Source organism: Monodon monoceros, unplaced genomic scaffold, assembly GCF_005190385.1.
Source record: "Monodon monoceros isolate NGI ecotype Baffin Bay Population unplaced genomic scaffold, NGI_Narwhal_1 Super_Scaffold_12, whole genome shotgun sequence".
NCBI classification, from domain to species: domain Eukaryota; kingdom Metazoa; phylum Chordata; class Mammalia; order Artiodactyla; family Monodontidae; genus Monodon; species Monodon monoceros.
This window is the reverse complement of record NW_021703768.1, coordinates 167,781,701-167,807,270: the sequence shown is the minus strand read 5'-3', so window position 1 is coordinate 167,807,270 and position 25,570 is coordinate 167,781,701. Positions and strand designations below refer to the sequence as shown.

Here is a 25,570-nt window from a genome sequence, read left to right as displayed (position 1 = left end):
CCTTGGCAACGACAAGTCTGTTCCCTATGTCTGCGAGTCTGTTTCTGTTTCGTAGATACGTTCATTTGTGTCATATTTTAGATTCCACATATAAGTAATATCATATGGTATTTGTCTTTCTCTTTCTGACTTATTTCACTTAATATGATAATCTCTAGTTGCGTCCAAAATGCTCAATCTTTTAAAAAAAGTTCCTTCTAAAACATTCCATCTATAAACTATCCAAACTTTCTATGGTATATACAAAACATAGGAAAATTCAAAATAAAAGTTGTTCAAATACCTGCAAAAAAATATTATATTGGATGATGGTAAAGACTGAGTAGGGAGCTTATGAAGGTTTTCTTCAAATTATGTTTTACCCAAACTCTCCACAGCAAATGGAAATGTTTTCTGTCCTCGTCATCTAACATAGTAGCCACCAGCCACATGTGCATGATTCTTGAGCACTTGAAAAGTGTCCAGTAAGATGGAGGGACTGAAATTTTATTTTATTTATTTTAATTATTTTAAATTGAACTTTAAAATGCCACATGGGGCTACCATGTTGAACAGCACAGCTCTGAAAGCTCATTTACCTTGATGGCACAAAGATAAACCATTTAAAATTTCTTTTCTTACTGCACTAGAAATAAAGCGCTTCTGAGGGTTTCTCCAAATCTCAACCAGATACAAACACTTGTTTGCGTAATTCATCTCTTCGTCAAGAATTGGAGAAGGCCTGCAATTCGGGAGCCTGGATAGCTATGTTTAATAGCGAGTTTGCCCCTGAATTTTTGAATGTGGGCTGACACGGGGGTGATTCTGAGATGCTGCTGGGAACACAGAGAATGGACAATCTCCTTGGTTGAAGTCCTTGCTGATAATGTAGAGGGAACATCACTTTTGTCCAGCTGTAGGACCTTGGGAGGCTAACTTTGCAGGTTCCCAGGTGCCTTTTTATAGGGCTGAGAGGCAGTGTGGTGTTGTGGCTTTGGACTCAGAAGCCTGCTTGGCAAGGTTTAAATTCTGGCTCAGCCACTTACTAGCTGTGTGACCTTAGGAAAGTAACTTAATCTCTCTGCCTCATTTTCCTTATCTACAAAACCATGGGGTGATGAAGAGGTAAATTCTCACCTCATAAGATTGGTGTAAAGAATAAGCACATTATTTGGGACTCATTAGAATACCTAGCACATAGTAAGCGCTCAATTAACCATCATTATTTTTCTTGCTTATAGACTAGATATAGCAGGACCAGGATCAGAATGAGGTAGGTGAGGCTGAGTCCTGCAAGTGCAGAGTCAGATCATGTTTTAACTTAAATTTGTATATTTTGCTAGTCATGGATTTTAAGAAATTTCATTGAAGTATAACTTACATACAAGAAAATCTACTCTTACAAAGGAACATTTTGGTGATATTTTTTTCATGGATTTTTTGGCATCCATTTTGATTTTTAAAAATATTGCATTAATATATTATTTATCTTGAGGACTGAGTTTCTTGGCACCCTCTTAAGTTTTGTACTTGAGGCAACTTCAAGCATACCACACTCACCCCAGCCTAATCCTGGACCTAAGTTATAGGGTTAACCTCTAACTCTGGTATATCAAGGTTTCACACAAATAGGAGGCCCTGGTGTATGTGTGAACTGAGCCTAATATCTTAAAGAGATTTGGGGGGGTCATATTAATAGAAGTATAGGTTCAACATCAAGGGAGTAAAGAGCACTGAAAATTTTCATCCCGCTCATCCTTTAATGGAGGAAATGTATTCTTTGGGGAGCAAACATTTTGCAAGAAGACCCATGACCAAAAATCCACTAGGTGGGGCTTCGCTGGTGGCGCAGTGGTTAAGAATCTGCCTGCCAATGCAGAGGACACGAGTTCAATCCCTGGTCGGGGAAGATCCCGCATGCCGTGAAGCAACAAAGCCCGTGCGCCACAACTACTGAGCTTGCGCTCTAGAGCCCATGAGCCACAATTACTGCTGAAGCCCGCGCGCCTAGAGCCTGTGCTCTGCAACAAGAGAAGGCACCGCAATGAGAAGCCCGAGCACCACCACGAAGAGTAGCCCTCGTACCTACTCGCTGCAACTAGAGAAAGCCCACATGCAGCAACAAAGACCCAGCGCAGCCAAAAATCAAAACAATCAAAAAAAAAAAAAAATTCACCAGGCCACTGCTTTCCACCCAGTGGGTTCACCATAAACACTAGTCCTTATGATGATTTACCAGCTGTGTGACCTCAGACAAGTGACTTAACCCCTCTGTGCCTTGATTCCCCATCTGTCAAATGGAGCCAATAATATTCCCAACCAGAGAATGAAATGAGATGATGAAGGGAAGACGCTGGACCAGAGCTGGGCACATAGTTAGCTCCGAATACTATTATTTGTGCTGTTTATCTAACAGTCACTACGTAGCACTTTCAGGCACCACCCTAAGTGCTTTACAAATATCCAACCTGTTTAATATCATGTTTGCTATTGTCCTGTTAAGAAACCAGGACTGGGGCGATCAGGTCAGCGAGCGGGGGGTGGGGGGGCAGCAGCAGGCACAAGTTTCAGTCTCACAGGCTCAAGGACCAGCACACTGCACCCTTGAAAGCCAGGGGACCCACCTATGGGGTAGGTCTAGGGACAGTCTACTTTGAAAAGAGTAGTGATGGTGGCTGGACTGAGCAGGGGCAGCTCCCAAGTCACTGTGCCCATGCCTGCTGGTCAGAAACATAGAGTCAGGGGTCACCAGGAGGGCTAGGTAGGACCACTCCAGGACCACGAGTCAGCTGCTTGCTGGGAGTCTTTCCAACATCATTGTGCCTCAGCTCCCACCCCTATTAACGCTCATCTCTTCCTCCTCTCACCTCCTACCCTGAACAGAGAGTAAAAAGGGACCAGGGGCTTTTAAGTGGAGTGCCAAAGAGCCCGCCTATTTCAGGGGAACCTCTCAGGGGCTTCCTGACTTCCGTCTCTTTCTTCTGCCAAAGCAGACCCCCTTTAATCAAGCTTGGAGAGTTTTCTTGCAAGATTTTGGGTAAAGAAAAGGTTTTACTGCCTATAAGAATGTATGGATGCTGCTTTCCTAGAACCCACTTACCTCCACCCCCAGCTCCCTCCAACCCCCTATTCCTCTCTCCCCTCCAGGAGATAAGAGGTGGACACACCACACACACACACACACACACACACACACACACACACACACGAATCCTTCACTCCACTGTGACTACCTGAGGGCCCGCGGCTCAGAGAACTCCTCATAACTGTGCATGGAGTCACTGTAGGATTCCCGGGAACCCAGGGGTGGTGGTCGGACAGAATATTGGTGGACCGAGGCATTGGGCTGGGACGTAGTGTAATAGGGTGGCGGGATGCTGTTGCTTGTCTCGCTGCGGTAGTCACTGTCACGATCATCCACTGCACTGTCAGGGTCATCATCTGGAAGAGAGAGGAGGGGAGGGAGAGAGAGAGCACGCAATGGAGGCCAACACAGTCTCTCAGATTTAGGGGGTCTTCACTGATTGCTAACCCAAGGAGAGGAATCTACCAGAATGAATGAAGGATCTTGGGTCATTTTAATAGAGGTATAGGCTTTCGAATAAGGGAAGTGACTACTGGGTATATACCCTGAGAAAACCATAATTCAAAAAGAGACATGTACCACAGTCTTCATTGAAGCTCTATTTACAATAGCCAGGACATGGAAGCAACCTAAATGTCCATTGACAGATGAATGGATAAAGAAGATGTGGCACATATATACGGTGGAATATTACTCAGCCATCAAAAGAAATGAAATTATTTGTAGTGAGGTGGATGGACCTAGAGTCTGTCATACAGAGTGAAGTAAGTCAGAAAGAGAAAAACAAATACCGTGTGTTAACGCATATATATGGAATCTAAAAAAAAAGTGGTTCTGAAGAACCTAGTGACAGGGCAGGAATAAAGACGTAGACATAGAGAATGGACTTGAGGACATGGGGTGGGAGGAGGAAGCTGGGGTGAAGTGAGAGTAGCATCAACATATATACACTACCAAATGTAAAATAGTTAGCTAGTGGGAAGCAGCCACATAGCACAGGGAGATCAGTTCGGTGCTCTGTGACCACCTAGATGGATGGGGTAGGGAGGGTGGGAGGGAGGGGATATGGGGACATATGTATGCATAAGGCTGATTCAGTTTGTTGTACAACAGAAACTAACACAGTATTGTGAAGCAATTATACTCCAATAAAGATCTATTTAAAAAAAAGAAGAAGAAGGGAAGTGAAAACCCTGCTTTGCCGTATGTGGGTCAAACTGGACCTAGAGTCCGGGGTCCATGGTAGGTCGTACAACGTGAGGAGGACAGGGACAAATTGGAAGGTGTCTTTTGTCTCAAATGTGAAAATGGACTTTGACTAAAGTCCAGGGTCTCTGAAAACAATATTGGTTTTTCCATCAGGCTTCCCATAACAGGAGTCACACAGATACTCATGGGGAAGTTGGAGGATCAAGAGGACAAGGTAGAATATAAATGCCCTTTAACCCTCAGAGATTCCTTAATATCCGAGGATGGGGACCCCAGCCCTGAATTCTCATGCGCAGGAACAAAGAAGGGGCTCTACCAAGGTGCTGTCTTCCTCAAAAAGATCAGATTCTTCGGTTGGCAAGACTACCACATGCCCAGAATCTATCACTCTAATGGAACAGGAAGGGGTTGCCAAACTCCAAGTGTTTCATAAGAATTAAAGGATGTTTCAGTTCGATTTGCTTTCCTTAGTAAATGGGAAACAGATTTTCTTTCTTAGTAAAAAGAAAACAGTCTCAAAGGACGTTGTATTGTGGTGGGAACAGGAAAGACTGAATTTATTTAGAAAACAACAGTTGAGCTAGAAAGAAGTGAGCGCCCCCTAAATTAACCAGCCGATTGGGAAGCCCACGGTATGCTCGGCCATGGTATCAATTTACTGGTGATTTTAAACACCAAGGGGGTGGCTTGTACTTTTTATGCCTTTAAGTATTTTTGCTCTTTTCCCAATATTTTGGCTTTTTTTTTTTTTTTTTGCGGTACACGGGCCTCTCACTGTTGTGGCCTCTCCCGTTGCGGAGCACAGGCTCCGGACGCGCAGGCTCAGCGGCCATGGCTCACGGGCCCAGTGGCTCCGCGGCATGTGGAGTCTTCCCGGACCGGGGCACGAACCCGTGTCCCCTGCATCGGCAGGCAGACTCTCAACCACTGCGCCACCAGGGAAGCCCTTTTTGCTTTATTTTAACTTTCTAATTCTTTTCCCACTAATAGAGTCTATTTCTATATATTAAAAAAATAGGTCAAAAATTTTAATGTAGTAAACTGTTAAAAAATTAATTTCATACTTCACGTAGAGCTAGCTATTTGATTCATTCCCTATTTTACCTTCAGAAAAACCTCAAATTCATTTTTAGCCAGCAAAGCCGGCCTTACCAAAGTAGCTCTGGTTTCCTAGTTTCTCATTTGACTTGAGCCATTGTGACCTGCAAGCTTTTTATCCTGTCCCTGCCATATGGCCACCTTCTGATGTGCTGCGCGCTGACAGTGCTGGCATCAAGGGCAGAAGCAGTTGTGAATTTCCGCAACTTAGATCTGTGGGCGTCAGGGTGAAACCGTGAAGCCATAAAGGGCCTAAAGTGGGGGGATCCGAAACTGGGGACAATTTGTCAATATCACCAAATTGCCCCTCTGACCAAGTTGTTTTCTACCTAGTTGCTGGGGTTTATAGCCTACCGTATCGCCCTTGACCGGACTGAGATGTTTCCAACCAAATCACATGAGGCTCTGTGCCTGTTCACCAAATTAATTTTCTCTGACAAATTATCTGTTTTTGAGGGGCAGATTGCTTTCTCTTGGATTCTTTCTGCTTTTACGCAGACTCTACTTTTTACCAAATAGTTTTTGACCAAATCTCCTGCTTCTGGATAAGGCATTTTCAGCCACTTTCGTTTTGACAAAATGGTCTGCTTTGGGCCTAATTGTCTTTGCTCTTCTTCACCCAATTCTCAGCTTTTGCTAAACTGGTTTTAATCCAAAATGTCTTTTTTTTTTTTTTTTTTTTTTACTGTATTGTTTATTTGTGGCAAACTGTTTTTTGTATTTTGTTTTTGTTTTTTTTTGCGGTACACGGGCCTCTCACTGTTGTGGCCTCTCCCGTTGCGGAACACAGGCTCCGGACGTGCAGGCTCAGTGGCCATGGCTCACGGGCCCAGCCGCTCCGCGGCATGTGGGATCTTCCCGGATGGGGCACGAACCCGCGTCCCCTGCATGGGCAGGTGGACTCCCAACCACTGCGCCACCAGGGAAGCCCGCAAACTGGTTTTGATCAAGCCTAGCTGTCTGCCAAATGATTATTTTGGCTAACTTTGCTTCCAATTGACTTGTTTTTGACAAATTCTTTTGGATCAAACTACAGTTGACCCTTGAACAATGCAAGGGTTAGGGACGCCAACCCTCCGTGCAGTCGAAAACCCATATGTGATTTTATAATTGGCCCTCCGTATCCACAATTCTGCATCCACAGATTCAACCAATCAGGGATCGTGTAGTCCTGTAGTAGTATTTATTGAAGAAATCCACATGTAAGTGGACCTGCACAGTTCAAACCCATGTTGTTCAAGGGTCAACTGTATTTGTGAACAGTTTTCCTGCTTCTGGAGGGAGGGTGGGGTGCAACTTGTCCATCAGGATATGGGGCTGGGGTGGAAGGCCCCCCAGTTGATGGAGTAGAGATTAGGAGGTAGATTCACGCTTAGACTAGAAGACTGGATTTCTCTGAAAAGGGCATGGGGAAAAGGGAGCTATTCCTTAAGGAGAAAAATGGTCATCCGATTTTGGGGGGAGGTAGCTTGTCGCTTTCCCCTGGGAGCAAATTGGAGGAAGATGTGTGTGTGTGTGTTGGGGGGGGCTTTGGGAGCTGAGGTCTCCAGAGTGATATCTGTCTGGGGGTCTCTGCCCAGCTGCTCTGTCTGAGACCCTCTTCCCTCCCCGCCCACCAACCTCTGAGTGACATTGGGGCTGGAGGAGGGCTCCAGGTAGAGGAGGAAGATGGGGAGATAAAAAGAGGAAGGAATCACAGGAGAGGAGATAAGGTTATACAAGGGGAGCAAGGGGGTGGGGGGCTCACAGTGCCCAGCTGGAGACAGGCAGATTTCCTGTCTATATGCCCACTCCTCCCAGCTGAATCCTCCCACCCAGAGTCATGTTACCCACTCCCCACCAGACAGAGTAGGACCCTCAAACAAATGTTAGTGATCAGGGGGCAGGAGGGCACAAGAGGGGTCTTGCCAGTCCTCTGGCCCCAATGTGCCAGCCACAGGCTCCCCATTTCCCTGAGCAATGGGGCGGGGGCCTCAGGGTTGCCGAGGTGTCCACCTCCCCATGGCCTCCCAGAACATCAAGTTGAGTACTTACTCTGCTGCTCACCCCAGCCAAAATAATTCCAGTTGCCTACAAAGAGAAGGGGCAGAGATAATAAAAGGGAGAAGGCAGAGGGGGAGGCATGGGGAGGGGGGCTCCCCCATCCTCCCCATCTCCTTCTCCCAGCCCAGGACCCCATCCCCTTCTGCCCTGTGTATCTTCCCCGAGTATCACTTTAACCACTGACTTTTGTTATACCTTCACTCACCACCCTGGGAGGAAGGCAGGATACCCCCATTTTTTGACAAGACCACAGGCTCAGCCAGGAAGTAACAAAGAGGGCATTTGGACCCAGGGTTTTCCAACTCTGAAGTTTGAGGTCAGCACTCCTCATTCCTTCCCTCCCCCATCCTCCAGATAATGAAAGAAACACTGAACTGGAAATCCTCAACTTTGAAACACCCCTGTTGGGTGGGTTTTTATTTTTAATCATTCTTATCCTTTTATAGGTGAAGAGGGCTCAGAAAGGTAGAGTGAAAAGCCTAAAGGCACACAGCCTGAGCATCAGGACCAGGGAGAGAACTACATCTTCTTCGCCTCATCCCCAGCATCTGACATCTCAGAAAAACCACTTTGACCAGAATTCTGACTCCTCTGACACTTGGCTGCCTCCTTCGTGAAATGGGGGTGGAAAGACAGTCCCAAGAGAACTCAGAGGTAAACGCCGGGTGGTAGGTCTCCATTCTCGAACTGAACCCACCTCTTGCTTCAGGTCACCTGCCCAGGTGCTGTTTGTCATCTGCTCCTGCCCCCGCCGTGCCTGTCTCTGCCCCCACCACAATCCTTCAGTGACCCCATTCACCAGAGAGGGGGTTTGTAATTTCTTCAGGGCAGTGATGACCCCTCCCCAGGCAGGGAAGATAAGGGACTTTCTCCATATCACACCTCAAGTTAGGAATGCGGTCTCCCAACTGCAGTCCCCCAGCCCCTCCCTCCACCAGGCTCCATCATCACACATCCTGGGCATATGGGAGTGGGGGGAGGTGGACAACGGATACAGGGGAGACTGTGAGAGGGGAGGAAAGGAGGATGTGGAAGCAGATGGAAAAGGAGAAAGAGGTTGAAGTGTGGGGTAAGGACCAAGTGTCATGGGTGGGGGTTTTGTCCTGAGACTATATGATTTTCACTTCCTCCTCACTTCAGAGGACTTGGAGGGCACTTTTAGGAGAAGGTCATCTAGACCCGTGGAGACCAGGTCTGGGGGCATCTGAGTGTCCACAAGAGGATAGATACTCTTGAAAATTGCCTTGATGGAGGGACAATATACAGAGAAACATGGTGATCTTCATCATAATTAATAGATGTAGCACACTGGAAAGAGAAGCAAACTTGTAGTCCCTCCGACCTGGGTTCAAACCCTGGCTCTGCCTCCTGCCAGGTGTGTGACCTTGGCAGGTCACTTCTCCCCTTGGGCCTCAGCTTCTTTATCTAAATAAATGGGCGCCTATTATACATGTGTTGGCAGGATTGTCTGTCTGCACCATCTGAGTGTGGGCTGCTTGGGGGTCTGTGTTGGCCTCATGGAAGTTTGATGAATGAGTTATAAGTCCTCATCCAGGATCTAATGAATGGAATTGAAGAGTCTGCAAAGTGTTTTTCAAGCCTCCAGATGTTCTGGGTCCTTCCAAAAACCATCAGAATGCGGGGGCTGTCAGGTGCCCCTGTTTCAAAGAGAGGGGCTCTAAGGATCAGAGAGGGACTGGGACATGCCTGTGGCCACATAGTAAGGCAGGACTCAAACCCAAGTCCCAGATCCCTTTTTCTTTCCACTACACTGTGAGGGGATACTGTGTGCTCTTAGGACTCATATCTCTGGAGACGAGTGACCCATTCATTACACAGGACAGTCATGGGGTAGAGGATGGATGAGGGCTCCAGTTGAAGCCCGGGAAGGAATTGAGAAGTACTTACAACACTGGTTGCTGGGGACAGGAAGAGGCTTGTCTTGTTCATCCTGGAATGAATACTGAGGGGGAGGGAAGGAGAGAGGGTGTGTCTCAGGGGGGTGCCAGAAGCCAGGGGATCAAGATGGTCCTCTGTTCTGTTCTATCCTGACTTCCCCCGCCTCCTAAATCCTCCCCCTCTGGAGGAGAAGTATACAGACGTCCACAGAGAAAGAAAGAGGGAGAGAGGGACACAAATACAGACCATGAGAAACAGATATAGAAAAAAGAAAAAGAGACACAGATGAGGGAAAGAAACAGAGGAAAGAGAGAGGAAACACTGACGCAGGGAGCTGAAGAAAGGTGATGAGAACTCAGGTTGGACAAAAATTGCTAACACGTGAGTGTTGCCCCTTTGCCCTCCACTTCCCACTAAAGGGTGTTCTAGCCTTGCCTGCTATTTCTTCCCTGCCCTCACCTTCTGAAGATTGTCTTCTGGGCCACACTGGGTCTTTGAACTGTGAAAATATAGAGTGTAGAAGAAGGGGGATGGCATGGAAGGACAGAGGTACAGAGGCTAGGGCTAGGAGTGGGGGAGGAGAACTTTTAAGAAAGCCTGAAAGTGTGACTCAAGGAGTTGAGGGGTGAGGTGCAGAAGGGGGGTGTAAGAACTGTTACAGGGCCTCTATATCTCCTTGATGGTATTTGGTAAATACACAACTTGACTCGATTGAAATTGTCGTGTCATTGGTGGACCATATGTTCCTTGATGCCATCATTGGTTCGAGACTGGACCACGTGGGTCAGTGATTTAGTCAGGTTACAAAGAGTTAGAGACACAGACACAGGGAAAGACAAGTGGAAAGAGAAACAGAGATAGAGAGTGGAGGACAGGGGGAGACACGGAGGGAGAGGGGGAGAGAGAGAGAGAGAGGAAGAAAAGAGCCCCCATGCCAACGCTCACCTCATCCTGGTCCCGCATGGCATTCAGCTGCTCCAGCTTCTTGGCCCAGTAGCGTGCCTCCTCCTCAGGGATGTCTGGAAGCAGAGACCTGGCCGTGAGCCTGGAAGCCCCTCCCTGCCCCTCAGCCTCCAGCCAGTGCATCCTGCAGGTCTATGGGGCTGGTCTCCAGTGGGTGGGGGAGAGGAAGGGAGGAGAGGGTGGCACCCCTGACAACCCCCCCCTCCACCACACACCCAGAACTGCCTTGGGAATGGGTGGCGGATGGGAGAGGAGCTGCATCCTAGCATTACCAGGACGGGGACATCATGGGTTCTTGGAAGGATGATGTGGGAGAACTGAGCTGCTTCCAGGAAAGGTAAAGAGGCCTCTCTGTGTCTCTGCCTTTGTTGATCTCTACATGTCTCTCTCTCTCTCCATTTCTCTGTCTCTGTCTTTCTGCCTTTGTGTCTTCTCCACATCCAGCTCACCTCTGCAGCTTAAGACCTCACCAAGGACCAGCTAAGACAGCTCAGACCTGAGCCCCGTCGGTTGAAAAGCGCTTGCAGCCCACTGGTGGCCTGCAGGGGCTGGACCGTTCTCTGCGTGCGGCAGGCGTACATCTCTGCTGACTTGCTGTAGCCCAGGAGACTCTCCTCTTGGGAGGGGGAGCCTCATCCTCAGAAAAAAGTGTTGTCTGGACCCACCTAGACCTGACCATTCTCCTGGGGCTGGGTGAGGCTCCCACCCCTCCCAAGCCCCCGCCACACTCACCTAAGGGCAGTTCAAAGCGGGTGTCAAGGAGGATGCGGTGGAAGGTGGGGTCCTTAGTGCCGCAGATCTCACTGTCCGCCATGATGACCTGAGAGTCCAGGGTCAGCCACTCTCCGGGGCCCTCCTGGGGTGTGGGTGGGGTAACAGGGGTTAGGGTTCCGGGTGAGGTGTGGTGGGTAACGTATCTGCTGCACACCGACCAACAGGCTCCCTATTCTCAAATGAAATGTCTCCCTCACCCCATCTTACCCTTACTCCAAGAGCAAGGACCATGTCCCCACTTTAGATGAGGAAACCAAGACTCAGAGAAGGAAGGTCTCAATCCAGGGCAACATGGTGGGTCCAGGGAACCCAGAAGCAAGGACCCAGAGAGAGAGACCTCTAGGGTCAGGTAGGGGCGGTCCCAGCCTTGCACAGCACTCCTCATCCCTAATGAGGGGTTATGGGGCCCCGACGTCAGATAAAAGACCTGATCCTCCCACCATTCAGGGAGGATACCCCCTGAGTGAATGAACCAGTACCCCTTGGTTCAGGGAAGTGAGCCCTTGAGCAGGTGGGGTCCACTCTGAACCTCAGTTTCTTCATCTCTGAAATGAGAATGATGCTCTGCAGAATCTTCCTTCTGCAGCCCCAGGGAAAGGCTGGCAGTGATGGGGGAGTAGTCCGGGGTCCCTTGCATAGGTCATGGTTGTCCCAGGTGACTAGGCCTTCCTCACACTTGGAGGGTCACTGAGGAAATTTTGGGTCACCCACAAGCCTTCCTTTTGGACTCGCCTGGACTATTGCGCCTCTTTCCTCCATCTCCATTTATTCATTAAAAAATAAACCCTACCTGGTGCCTGCTCTAAGCTTGGTCCACATTGGGCAATGCCTGAGAAGCCCACAGTCACAGGAGATAGAGCCTGACACAGACACCCGCAACACCATGAAGTGAGGGCCAGGCCAGAAGGAGGGAGGGGAGGTGAGGAATCCAGGTGGAAATTAGGGAGGGCTTCCTGGAGGAGAGGGCATGGGAGCTGGGCTTAAGGGTGATGGAAAGGAGGACACTTGAAACCCAGGGAACAGCATATGTGAAAGTTCAGAAGCTATCCCTGGGCCCTGTGAGGAGTGTAGGTTGAGGTGTGGGGGAAATAAGGCTGGCAAAGTGGGTTGGTGCCATCTGGAAGGCCTCCCAAGGGTGATGGGCAGGGAGGGCAGGATTGGATCTTAGGTGCCAAGTGGAGAGGGTGAAATTTAAGGCCAGGAGGTTAGAGAGGAGGTCAAGGTTATTTTCTTTGGGACTGGTGTAAACTCCCTGATGCCCATCTGGGCACAAAGTGCTAGTTGATTGCAATATCCCTTCTCCTCTCTTCCATAGGGATGCATTTCTAGCTGGACCCAGGGCTATGCAGCTTAAGACTACATTTTCCAGACTCCCTTGCAGGTAGGTGGTGCCACATGACAGTTCTGACCAATGAAAGCCAGCTTCCAGTTTGGGCCCTTAATTAGGAGTGCAAACCCCTTCCCTTGTTATCTTTCCCTCCCCTGACTGGAATGCAGATGTAATGGTAATCCTTGAGCAGCCATCTTGGGCCATGAGGTGGAAGCCACATGAGGAGAAAGGCAGAGCGACAAGATGGAAGGAGTTTAAACCCTGTTGACTGGAGCTGCCACTGCAGCCCTGGATGTCTACATGAACATTGTTAGGGGATGGAGATAGATGTCCATCTTGTTTAGACCACTGGTCTCTGGGCCCCTCCCAGGCACTCCTATCCAACCCTCATCCCACCACTCACTTCGTTGGACTGGCGGATCGTCCGCAGAGGGATCCACACAGTGCCCACCATCGTGTCCCAGATGAGACCCTTGTTCCATACCTCCACCGTCAGCCCCAAATCCAGGCGGTTAATTTCGCTGTGGAGAGAGGTAATGAAGACTCAGAAAAGTCAGTTCACTCGCCTTTGGACACATGACCAACTAGAATTCAAACCCAGGCCTGGGTGAGTCCTAGTCAGGAAGGTAACACAGTAGTTCTTGTTTTCAGAGGGGAAACTGAGGCCAAAGGACTAAGTTACATGCTCAGGGTATCACAGCAGAACCAGGATTCCAAGCTGAGAAAGAAGGAATGGGGACAGGTGTCACATGTCTCCTGTAACCCCAAATCACCTGGCCCTTCCTCTAGCCCTCAGACCCTGAGAATGCTGGTTAAGTGAGGAAGAGGCTCAAATGCCCTCCATGGCTCCCTATTACCCCAAGATAAGGGCATTTGTGGTGTCTCCATCCTTCCCAGTGTCATCTCTAGCCAATCATATGAGGACACACTTGAGCATATGAATGATTACACATCTAAGCACTTGCCCTGCAGGCTCCATCCTGGAAATATGCAGATTTGGTAGTAAACCTTGGTGAATGTCCAATTCACTGAATCTACCAATTTACCAAAGGTTTATCTTAAGGAATGTTCTTGAATATATCTGTTGACCGTGACCTGGTCATTCAGTAACTGGCTTTAGGGGGAGTTGGGGACCACTCTGTCCTGCCCCCTTCACATTTTCCTAGAATTGTAGAGCCAGCTCCTTTCTTCCTTCCCCAAGTGCTCCTCTGCTCCAGAATCCCAGCTCTGGTTTCCCTCATGGCCTCCACTAGTGACAGTCCCCAGCCAGGCTCTGCTCAGGGGTTGAGGGCTGCCTGGATCCAAATCCCAGCTCTGCCAGGTACAGGCTGTATGACACTGAGCAGGTGGCTTTGTCCCTCTGGTCCTCTGTTTCCTCATCTGTAAAATGAGGATTATGTTAGCACCCTCCCTCCCAGGGTTATAAGCAAAATCGATTTAATCAAAGCCTTAGAAGAAGGCATGGCACACGTTGGCCATCATCAGAGTAGGTGGGATGTAATAGGAGGCCCTGAGTAGCTCCAGGTTGAGGGGAGGGTCCGGGTCATGAATTCATTCAGCAATTAGACAAATATTTATCGAGCACCTATTGTGTGCCAGGCTCTGTGCTTGGCATGGAGATCACAGTGGGGGCAGAGACCAATAGGGCCTTACCCACGTGGAGCTCAAAGTCCAGGGGAAGGGGCCAGAAAGGTGTCAAAAATCACACAAATGAATAGAATAACAATTGGTGGCAAGGCCCGAAATTACTGTTCAATTGCAGCTTGAGGGTGGTGGTCAGGGAAGACTTCCCTGAGGAGGTGACACAGCTGAGACCCAAAGGACAGAGGGAGTCAGCTGGGATGGGGAGAGAGGGGGAAAGAAGAACAAGAGCAAAGGTACTGGAGCAGGAACAAGCTGGACATGTTGGAGGAACAGTGCAGAGGTGGGTGTATCTGGGGCAGGTGAGACAGGAGAGATGAAGCAAGATACTGGTGTGAGGTCACAGGGGCCGGGCCTTGGGGGGCTGTAGGGACGGATATGGGTTTTGCTCTCAGGTTGATGAGCCACAAGCCCCAGGCAAGTTTGGAGAGTGACCGGATGTGATTTGCAATTTTAAAAATATCCTCCTTGCTGCCTAGAGAACAGATTGCAGGAGGTGGATGGCAGCAGGAGGCCAGGGTGGAGGCTGGCGGGCAGAGGGGACTTGGCTGGTGGCCTCGGAGATAAAGGGAAGCCATTGGATTCGGGAAGCGCTTTGGAGGCAAAGCTGATGGCTGGACACAAGGCTGAAGGAAGAGCGAAGGGAGTCCCAGACGACACCCGGGTGTCCGGCTGTGCCCTGCAGGACCAGCAAAGTGCCTGGCTGTGCCAGGGGGTGTGGCCATTCAGGTCCAGTCGTTGCAGACTCACAACATGAAATCCTGCTCCCAGCTGGGCTGGCTGCCCCGTACGGCAATGGTCGTGCTCTTGACATTCTGCACCTTCAGGGTCACATATGTATTGAATTTCTCTGTGGCAGTGAGAGAAGAGGTCAGTGCAAGGGCTCAGGGACTCCCCCATACCCCTTCCCAAGCTCTCGATAGCACCCCTATGATCCCTCAGGGGCCGTGAGTCCTTGGGCCCACCCCAGGTCCAACACCCTGAGGTACTTCTGTGCCTCCACTCCCAGACCAGCCCCCAGAGCCCCACCCCCAGCCCCTCAGAGCACTAGGGAGGGGCCTTGGTGCAGGGAAGATGTGGAATTTTGGGATACCTAATCCTGATGCTTAGGAATGACTACGTCTAATGTCCTTGGACATAGGAAACTTCCTTTGCCTCTCTGAACCTCACTTTTCTCACCTGCAGCCTAATGTAAATGTCCCCACCCTATCTCTTAGGATCCTGGGAAGCACCATTGGCTCAGGGTGAGCCCCACTCCCACTGGAGTCTTCAGGGGATGGCTGGGAAGACTGCTGGGACCCTAGAGCAAGTCTGACACACTCTGTGATGCTCAGCAGACATAGAGCCCAAGTTCCCCGTCCCTGGCTCAGACACCCTCTCCCATCTCTCCAAGAGACGGACAGACAGACAGATAACACAGGAGAGGACAGGAATAGAAGCCACTTACCTTGGGCACCATCAAACTTGGCTTTTTTGACTGTGGAGAGAGACAGAGAGAGGGAAGGGAGACGGGGAGAGAGTTGGGGAGGAGAGAAAGAGACACAGAGAGACACATGAAAAGAGAGACATAATGAGAGAGGAGAGAGATACAGAAAGAAAGAGACAGAGAGAAGAGAGGCAAAAAATAGAGAACAAAAGAGGCCAATAAAGAGACCGAACAGATTTAAAAAACAAAACAAAACAGAACAACCACAAAAAAAAAACCAAGATAAAGACAGAGGCAAAATCAGAGACAGAGGCAAAGACAATGAGAGGAAGAGAAATAGGGAGAGGAGGGAGGCAGGGATGAGAGGGAGAGAGAGAGAAGCCATCAGACAGATGAGCACAGGCAGACCTGGGGTGGAAGGAAGTTTGGACCTTGGGAGCAGTCCATGTCCCACCCTCCTCCCCATCAAACTCCCCTAGAGCTCCCTCCCTCCAGTTGTGACTTCACCAAAATTGAAAAAGATTCAAAAGAAGAAGCTGGGCAGGTGGCAGGAGAGGCTTCTTACAGGAAGTCCTCCAGGATTGCTTCAGAAGGAGGAGGGGAGTTGGGGAGGAGGAGGTAGGGGAGAAAGGAGAAAACAACAGCCAATGATTCCCATCCCCCTGTTAGACCAGTGAGACTTCTCCGCGAATTGTCCAGCTCAGCCTGTCCTCCTGAATGCTTCCAGGGTTTATAGTCTCATATTCAAAGGGGACTGTGCAAGGTGGGAAAAAACAACCCAGAGAGCTGACTCCATAGTGCACATAGAGATATCCCAGTCCTGGCCAGTAGGTTGCTAGAGCTTGTCCAGCCCAACCTGCCCGTGAAAGGTGCAACCCAAATATACCTCAGGGTTCCACGTGGTCCAGTCTCTTCGTATTTCACGTAACCCCACAACCCCAAGTGATTCAAAGCAATTCCACTCTTTACTAGATTTTCTCACAGGACATTAAACTTTCCCTTTCATTACCTCTCAAACTCTGCATCTGCCCCCAATGCATTTCTCTACCATTACTCTCTACTCCCACCTGAAACCTGCTCCCAAACTGAGACCTCTCGATTTCTATATTTCTTCTCCCTTTAACATTTTCAAATGAATATTTTTGTTTGAGTAGGCAATACACCCACATTTTACAAAATCCAGAGCAACTGAAAGATCGTGCAATGAAGATAAGGCTTTTTCGACTCCAGCTCTCACTCTCCCTCCTGGATGCAATCAACAGTACCAATTCCTTATGGTACTAGAGATGCATCGGCAATCATGTGCACATGTGCATTATTTTATTTCCTACACAAATGGTAGCATTCTACACCCTCTGCAGAACCTTTCTTTTTCTCAGTATGTCTTAAAGAGGGTGTGCAAGTAAGCTGAAGGATAAATTCCTAGAATCAGAATTGCGTTTCTATTCTTTCTTCTTTTTTTTTGAGAGTCAAGTTCAGCCTTTTTCTGGACAAGTGCCACAGCCTCCTATCTGGGATCCAGCCTCCCATATGGGGTTCATTTCTCTGTCCTCACCACTTGAATTTCTTCCTCAAAAAAGCACCCGAATGGAGCCAGTGAAGAGAGAATTCTCATCAAGGGTGGGGGAAGTAGAGTGGTTCTAAACACTTGTCAGTAAATACTATTTGTTCCTGTTGCAGACAGACGACTGTGGGGAGGATGAGGTTGGAGGTGGGGATTGATGCCCAGAAGCACTGAGTGAGCTCCCCAGAGTTGCAGAGCAGAAGAGGGAATGAGTGCCTTCCTATGCCAACACCACCACCACCCCAAGACCCAGATTTTAAATGCAAATTGGTTGGGCATTATGCCCGCCATACCTGGGTTTGGGTTTGGGAGGTAGAATGCAGATAGAGCCCTTGACTGGTCATCGGGAAAGGTGAGCCCTTGTTCAGCACGGAGTCATGTGGAGCTGGGTTCAGATTATGGTGCTGTGTGACCCTGGGCAAGTGAACCCCCCTCTCTGGGCTTCCATCTCTGTCTCCCTCTCTTTCCCCCACATCCAAAATCAGTCATCGAGTCCAGTCTTCCCCACCTTCCCACTCAAGGCACGTGACTGCACATGCAAAAGTCCCTTTCTTGTGGGAGAGGATCCCTACCCCTGTCCCACATGCCCCCTCTCATAGCCTCAGCCCCACCCAGACCACAGAGAGCTCAGCCACCCAGCCCCTCATCTCTGGGACTGAGTGAGGCTCATGGGCACTTAGGACTGTGTCCAGCAGTAGCTCCAGGCCTCCCTCTTGGGGGACCTCCAGCTTGCAAACCTGATGACTCTGTGAAGGGGGAGGAGGGTGTAGGGGGAGGGCGGGGAGGGAGAATGATGGGAGAGACAGAGAGGCTCAGAAAGGCTCATACATGGAGGGACCAACATGAGGAGAGAAAGGAAAAGGAGGGAGTAAGAAGTGAGGGAAGATAAGACATGATAGTCAGAGACACAGAGAGACACACAGATTTTCACTAGGGAGGGCAGGCAGGGAAGATGTTGCAGAGAGGAGAGACAGGATTGGGAGAGAAAAGCTGGGGGTGGGAACCAGAGGGGAGGTAGGTGCCAGGCCCTGGGAGATCTGAGGGACTCACTGGGGTATGACCGAACCTGGGCTCCACTCTGCAACTCCCTTTCTGTGTCCCTTTTTTGCAGACCAGGGGCAGAGCTCAGAGGGGAAGCCAGTTGTCCAAGGTCTGTCGTCCATCCTCTCCTCTAGGAAGGAGGTCTCTCCCTGTCTCCTTCCTTCCGATTCTGTTTCTCTCCACCCCTGTCATCCCCTTGTCACGTCTTTCTGTCTCTCTTCTTCCCTTCCTCCCTCTGCCTCTGTCTTTCTTTTTCCCAGTCCCTTATCTCTCCCCCTTTCCTCCTCCCTAAGTCTCTCTGGGCCAGAGGGTAATGGGCTCAGTTGGGGTCCACAAGAAGTGGGAGATTGCCGGAGAGCTCTAGCTCTAAGAGTGAGCCCCCGGGCCCCTTCAGAGAGTTCAGGGTGAGGACGTCAATATATGTTCATCATTGGGGACTCAGAGCGGGGAGGGGCAGATCAGGGTGGGAGACGGGGCTCAGAGAAGAATGGGGAGTCAGGGAAGGAGCCTCAGAGTAGGAAGCTCATGGCGGGGAATAGGGTGTGCGATAAGGAGGAGGGGGGTAGGGGACTAAGGGAAGGGGGCTCGGAGAGCTTGGAGGAGGCTCATGACGGGGGAGGGGACTCAGGAAGGGTGGGTGGCCTCAGGGAAGGGGCTCAGGGGATAAGAGGGCTTGGAGGTAGGGGCTCGGGGTGGGGGGCGGATGGGGCTCAGAGAAAGAGCCGAGTCTCTCTCTGCCTCTCTCTTCCCCGTCAGCAAGAGGAACCCGAGTCATTGTCGCCTTCACCGCCGTCATCGTCATCACATCTCCGCCCCGCTGCCTTCCTCTTGCCTGCGGTATCGGGGTCACCAGGGCGGAAGCGCCGCCCCTCCTTCGCGAGCTCCTGGTCACAAGCACGAAGCTATTTATAACGTGGGCGCGGAGGGCGTGAGCGACGCGACTGCGGGGAGTGCTGAGTGGGGGAGGTGCCCACTGACGGGCGGGCAGGAGATACCGCGTCACGCCAGGTCAGCAGACTGCGCGGCCCCCCCCGGTCCCCGCCCACCCCCCGCCCCCATCAGCGCTGACTGATTAATGTGGTCGCACAGGCAGTTGTGGCCCAGGGCAGAATCGGTGGAAGTGAGAGCAGGGGCTCATTGGCGCTGCCAGGCTCTGGGCTTCAGTTTCTGCATCTGGGAAATGGGGCAAGGCAAGCATAGTTGGTCTCACTTTCTTCTCCCCTTTCTCTTCTCTTCCTCTTCCTCCCTCTTCCTCCCTCTCCCCTTTCTTCTTCGTTATTATTAACATCAGCATTATTATACTGTTATTACTACTATGATTATCATTACCATTACTAGTATCATTACTATTTTTATTATTTGGTTGAGTTCGAAGTGTGCTCCTGGCCTGGACGACCCTGGATACTAATTGAGGTAGACTCCAGTCCTTGGGGCATCTGGTCCATAACCTGCCAGTCCTGGGAGTGGGAGTGGGGGAATAGAGAACTCCAGCCATCAGGGGAAGCGGCTGAAAGCCCACCCACAGGACATGCTTATCAGGTGTCAGAAGACACTACAAGTGGTGGAAGGAAAGAATAGAGAATTCAGAAATAGATTCTAGGATGTTTGGTATTTAATATGTGATGTCGATAGCAGACAAGGGCTTTGGGGTAAGGATATTGGTCTCTCTGGCTTTGCATCCGGGAGAGAATAAATGAGGACTCTCATCCTCCATGGACAGAAATAAGCCAGGGCCAGACTGAAGGCTTAGATGTAAAAAACACACCAATAAACTTGACAGATATTCTGTCTGTGTTGTTTACCAGGTACCACTTAGAACTAGGCCTGGCATATAGTAGGTGCCCATTAAATAGTGTTCACTGAAGGAATGACATCATTGCCTCCTCCAGCAGCCCTACGCGAAGGGCTACGTCCTACGTCCCGCGGAGCGGGCGCTGTCCACTGTGCTGAACTCAGCGTCTCCTCCCTGAACTGTCCACGGTGCTGAACTTTTCATCCCTGCCCACGTACCTCCAAAGAGTTGGCACCTCTTTTGCGCCCTATGTGTTACTGAGCCCTCCTCAGGCCTGAGAACGCAGTGAGCTCTCAGGAAATGTCCTACACTCACGAACCTCTTTCCAGAAAGCTTTTAGTCCCCATTAATAAAAACACCATCACAGATTTCTCCTGTCTTTGGCTCACACTTACTGACCCTTTCCACAAGCCAGGCATCATGCCAAGTTCTCTGCGTGCCTCATATGACTGGAGAGTTCCAGAAAACCTAGGCAGCGTGCACTATTAGTGTGCCCATTTTACAGATGGACAGACTGAGGAAGGAAGAAGATATGGGACTTTTCCAGACGTGGTGGATTTAGGGATTCAGACGCAGACCTCCTGGACTCAGGATGTCCTGGTTCACACCTCACAAAGGAAGCTCATTGTGTGTGGGAGGCAAGTGAGGTGCAAGATAGGGAGGCTAAGATTGCAGCCCTGAAGATGAATCAGAGCCAACACCGGAGGCATCCTGTGAGGTTGTTGAGAGCAAAGATCAGAGGCAGACCCTCCTGGCTGTGTGGTATCAGAAACAGTAAGACACAGAGGGATTTGCGAAGCCTTCCTGGGAGAGGGGCAGGGGAAAAGCCATGATGAATGGGGAGATCGTGATATGTCTGTTTGCTGAGTGGATGAAGGAAAAAGGGGATCCAGGACAGATTCTCACCCCGTGGTAGGGTGTCCAGGTTCTGGGGGCTGAGGGGAGACTCGACTTTCACTTTTCACTCCCAGTAGGCTGTGGAGTCAGGCAGCTTCACCTCTGGCTCTGTGGCACCAGGCGAGTTGTTGAACCTCCCAGAGCCTCAGTTTTCCTCATCTCTAAAATGGGTTGCTCTGAGGATTAAAGAGGGCAATGGGCATAAAAGTCCTCAACATTGTGCCTATAGAGTGCTGGATAGATGGGGCTTGTTGTAGATATTACTATTAGTTGTGCGGTAAACTCTCAAACACATTTGCTAATTTATATGCAATATTCAGTCATCAAATATTTATGGAACACTTTAAACATTGAGTGGCCTGGCAAAATGTCATGATGCACATAGGAAAGTCTAGAACCAAATCCCTGCCATCACGCTTTTGGGCTTGCTGTGCCTTCCACCTAGAGCATGGTCTCCCTTCTGCTCAGTTCTCCCTCATCTTCTGAGACTCAGGCAAATGGTGATGATGGGAACAGGGTAGGCTTCCCAGAGGAAAAGAGCCATAGAAACGCTCCTCTCCATCTCCCGCAGCCTTTCCCCATCTCTCCCACTCTGACCCCACCAGCATGAGGCCAGGAGTAAGGCTTGGTCCCCAGAGCCAGGAACAGTGCCTGATATATAGTGGGTGCTCAATGCTTGCGGAGTAAATATATGAATGAATTCACAAAGGAACAAGGTGGCACTTGCTGTTAGCAGCCTCAGAACTCTGCCAAGACTTAGCAAGTGGATTAAGGTGGGGGGGCAATGGGGCTCCACATAGATAAAGAGATGAGAGGCGGCAGAGGCAAGGTCTGTACAGGGTGGTCTCCCATGTGCTAGTGCAGGATATGCACACAAGAACTTACATTTGTGTGTTCTTGAATGTGTATTTGCTCATGTTACCAGGGCAGGCAAGTGAGTGTATATGGGTGTATGTGTGCATGTGTAGAGGGACATGTACTCATGTGCGCCATCTGAGTGCAGGTGAGGGTCTGCACGTATGTGCTGGGGAGTGGGGTGTGACTGTATGTGGGACATGCTGGTTTGTGTGAGTTTAGGTACGTGCAGGTTTTTGAGTGATATGTTAGGTAGAGACACATGTTGGGGTGTGTGATATGCAGTTGTATAGCCTGTGTATTTTTGTTTACTTGCATACATGTACACACTCATGTGTGCATCATTACTCACCTATTCAAAGTGACTGCTTTGAGTGTCCAGGCAATTGTTATCATGTGTGTACATATATGGCCTTGGCATTTGATCATGTGTATACATGTGTTTCTTGGGATTCAGGGCCCTAACAGGTATATATATATATATATATATATATATATATATATATGTACATGCCTGAGGGGTAAGGCATGGGTAGATCTTTAGACGACATGGCTATTGTGAACATTAATCACACATATCCGTGTGTGTGCATGTGTGCAGACACACATGCCTGTATTGTGGGGACAATGTCTATGGCGCAGGGTGACTGTGTCCAGTATATATGTATGTGTATGTGTTCAAATGGGTGTGAACCTGTACATGTGTCCATGAATGTGCAGTCAGAGGCAAGTGGTCTTCATAGAGACTTGGTGAATTCTGAGCATTTCTGTCCACACAAGGCAAGTCTGGGTTTGAACGTACCAGTCCAAGTGTATGCAGATGTGGGCAATCATGGGTGCGTCCCTGGCTCGGGAGCAGGTATTTCCTCAACTCTAAGGATAAACTCAGATCCAAGAAAAGCCCTCTCAGCCGAGTTGCCTTGCTCCCTCTTCTTTCCCCCTCAGCCCTCAAGGCCTCCCACTCTGGGCATCTCCCCCACACTTCTCAGCATTTCCCTCTCCCCACTTCTCCCAATCTCCCTGCACCCAGCCTCTCCCAGCATCCACTGCTCCCTTTACACCTCAGGGCTCTACCTCCCACCTCATCCCAAGTCTTGCTCTTCCCAGCGACACCCCTCTACTCAGCTGGTGACTCCTTCTCTGTAAGTTCCACAAAATCATCCAACACTGTTCTTCCCCTAGGCCTCCGATTTAGGAAGCCTCACCCCTCTTACTGCCTCCGCTTCACACCACCCCTGCAGCCAAGACTCCAGTGTGCATCAGAGTTAAGGGTGAGATTCTAGAGAAGCCCAACTCCGAAGACGGGGGTGAGGAGCAGAGGAGAGCAAGCTTGGAGGAGCCAGCCAGCAACCCACATGCCCCCTCCTCCAGTGCTATCCCCTCCCAAGTGTTAGGCAGCTCAGAGAATGGGGAGGGGCCAGGAGGGGGATTGGACGTTCACCTCCCCCTCCCCTTGGGCCTAGTCTGTGAGGGGTTCATGGGGGTCCACTCCACCTCCTGACTCCCCTAATTCCCTAGGCTAGGGGCTGAATGAGTTGACTTTTGATCTTACTGGCCCTTCTCCCACCATCAGCCCCGACCGTTGGGAACGAGCTCAAGGAAAGGAGGCCCCTGTCCCTTTAAGAACACCCGCGTCCACGCCGGCCCAGCCCCGCGCGAGCAGCACACGGGAAGCCACCGCGGCGGGGAGCGGGCGGGCGGGGCTGGGTTTGTGAATGGAGAGGCACAGGAGGAGGGGGAGGGGGAGGGGCAGTGGGGGAGGTTCCCGGCTCCTGGGCCTGCCCAACCGGGTCCAGGAGGAGGCTGGGGTTCATATCTCCCTCCCTCTATCTCTCTCTTTCTCTCTCTCTCTCTTCCAATTTTTCTCTCTTTCACACACACACACACACACACACACATACACATACACAAACAGCACACTCCCGGCTGCCTGAGATCTCCCTAAGCCTGTCATCTCAGGCTTGGCGGATACACCCCTTCTCCCACCCCAGGCCTTCTTGAAGGGAGTAGAGGCGAAAGGGATGGACCCCAACCCTTAAAACCCAAGGTTGAGACCTCTATAAACCTTGAGCCCTGTTTCACCACCACCCCTACCGCCAAGGTTCCCTGCTAAGGACTCAGAATTGCCCCAGACGCCTTGGTCCAGGTGGGCTGGCTTCTCCCCAACCCTGTCTCAGGGGTGAGGGGGGGGGCAGTCATGCCCCTCCCGAGTCTCTTTCCCTCCACCCACCCCAACGCCGAAGGTGGGCCTGGGCGTGGGCCTCGATGCAGATGGCGTTCCGGCCCCAAAATAGCTCCACCCCACCTCTCTTTTCCTCCCTCCAGCGCAAAGTGGGTGAGGTGAGGATGGGTCGTGAGGGGTGCAGGGTGGTACTGCACTTCCATAGGGTCGGCTCCCTGCGGAGAAGGCCGAATTTGCATGCGGAGGGACCAGAGAGGGCGGGGAGGGGAGGCCCTCGGGCGACTGCCCCAGCCTCCACTAGAGAAGGCAAAGAGTTAACCGGGAAAGTGCCCCCAGACCCCCCAATCACAGCCCTCTCATAATGCTGGAAGGGGTCTCCCCCACCCCAGTCCTCTCCACTCCCAGGGTGAGGGATACCTAGAGCTCAGGGTAGTCCTAATGACCAAGCCCCTCTACCCAGATCTTACACGCTCAGGGCTTGGAGACCGCTCCCCCTGCACTCCTCTCCGAATTCCGAGCCCTGCCTGCAGCCCAGCTCACAGCCCAAGACTCCTTCCAAGCACCCTGCAGGATTCATTTGAACTACCCAGCCCGGCTCCTTCCACACGAACCCGCTAATAACCTGTTCTACACAGACGACCCAATCTAGACCGTTTCCAAATGGAGCCTCAGACCCCTGCCCGCGTCCACACGGACCTCCGCATTCAGCCGTGTCCACACGACTCCAGTAGCGGCAACCAGGACCCCCTTAGAGCCCAGCTGCATCTACACTGATCACCCTCTCAGGCGCCCCGACGCGTCTACAAGGGCTACCCTCTCAAAACCCAGCCGCGTGTACTCGGGTCACCCCATCAGGAGCCCAGCCTCATCCACACGGACCCCGAGCCCAGTACTGGTCCACATCGGTTCCCCGCCCTGCAGCCTCGCCTCTTACCTCCAACGCATAGTAGAGACATGTCTCCAGAGTCGCCGGCGGGCCGGCTCTGTCAGGTCGGCCTTAGCTGCCGCTGGGTTGGGGCATGGCGGGGGCTGCAGCCCGCGCTCAGCTCACGCCGGGGCCCGGCCTCCGCCGCCTGCCATCTTGGTTCAGCACCGGGGGCGCGGACAGCTCCTGACGTGGTGCTGATGCGGGGCTGGTGGGCGGAGCCTGATGGGGCGCGGGTGCTGCAAGCTCGGGGGTGAGGGTGGGGTTTAAAGGGCCGGAGCCGGGTGGGAGCTGAGGGCAGCCATCACGCAGGTTCCCTTCTGGTTCTGCGTGTTTTCGTCTCTCCTTTAGCTCTCAGTCTTGAGTCGTTTGCTGCCTCTCTTCTCTCCCTGAGTATCTCTATTCCTCTGTCGCTATGTCTCGTTCTCTTTGCCTCTGTTTCTCTGTCTCTCTCTCTGGGTCTCTCTATTCCACTGACTCTTTGTCTCCCTGTCTCTCTGGGTCATGTGTTTCCCTCTGAGCCTCTCTCCGTTCAACCTCTCTGTGTTTCTGCCACGTCTGTTTAGGTCTCTCTGTCCCTGTTTCTCTCAGCCTGTGGATCTTGGCACACACTCGGACTGGATTCCACCCTTCACTCCTTTGTGTAACTGGCAAACTCCTATTCATCCATCAATGCCCAGTTTGAATATACTCTTCTCCAGAAAGCCTTACCTAATTCCCCCAAACTGAGCCCTTACTCCACATTTCTGGACTCTCCCAGACCCCAACTCTTCCTCTGGTTGGACCCTGACCCCAACACAACTCTGCTCACCACCCCTCCCCACACATCTAACCAGGCAGTTCCGTGTGAGCCGGTGCCCTAACACA

The 25,570-nt window shown here is 50.9% G+C and overlaps 1 protein-coding gene across 1 annotated transcript in view; it reads right to left on the bottom strand.

The window, feature by feature from the left end:
- UNC13A (unc-13 homolog A) overlaps positions 1-24,734 on the bottom strand; it is a 63,333-nt gene extending 38,599 nt beyond the window's left edge. Inside the window, exons 1-9 of the mRNA XM_029217286.1 lie at positions 24,713-24,734; positions 15,469-15,498; positions 14,772-14,871; positions 12,784-12,901; positions 11,009-11,132; positions 10,259-10,332; positions 9,323-9,377; positions 7,406-7,441; positions 3,213-3,420 (exon numbers count right to left, since the gene is read on the bottom strand). Coding sequence (XP_029073119.1) covers positions 3,213-3,420; positions 7,406-7,441; positions 9,323-9,377; positions 10,259-10,332; positions 11,009-11,132; positions 12,784-12,901; positions 14,772-14,871; positions 15,469-15,498; positions 24,713-24,734 — 767 coding nt within the window. The remainder of the gene's footprint in view (positions 1-3,212; positions 3,421-7,405; positions 7,442-9,322; positions 9,378-10,258; positions 10,333-11,008; positions 11,133-12,783; positions 12,902-14,771; positions 14,872-15,468; positions 15,499-24,712) is intronic.
- Positions 24,735-25,570: the final 836 nt, after the last annotated feature.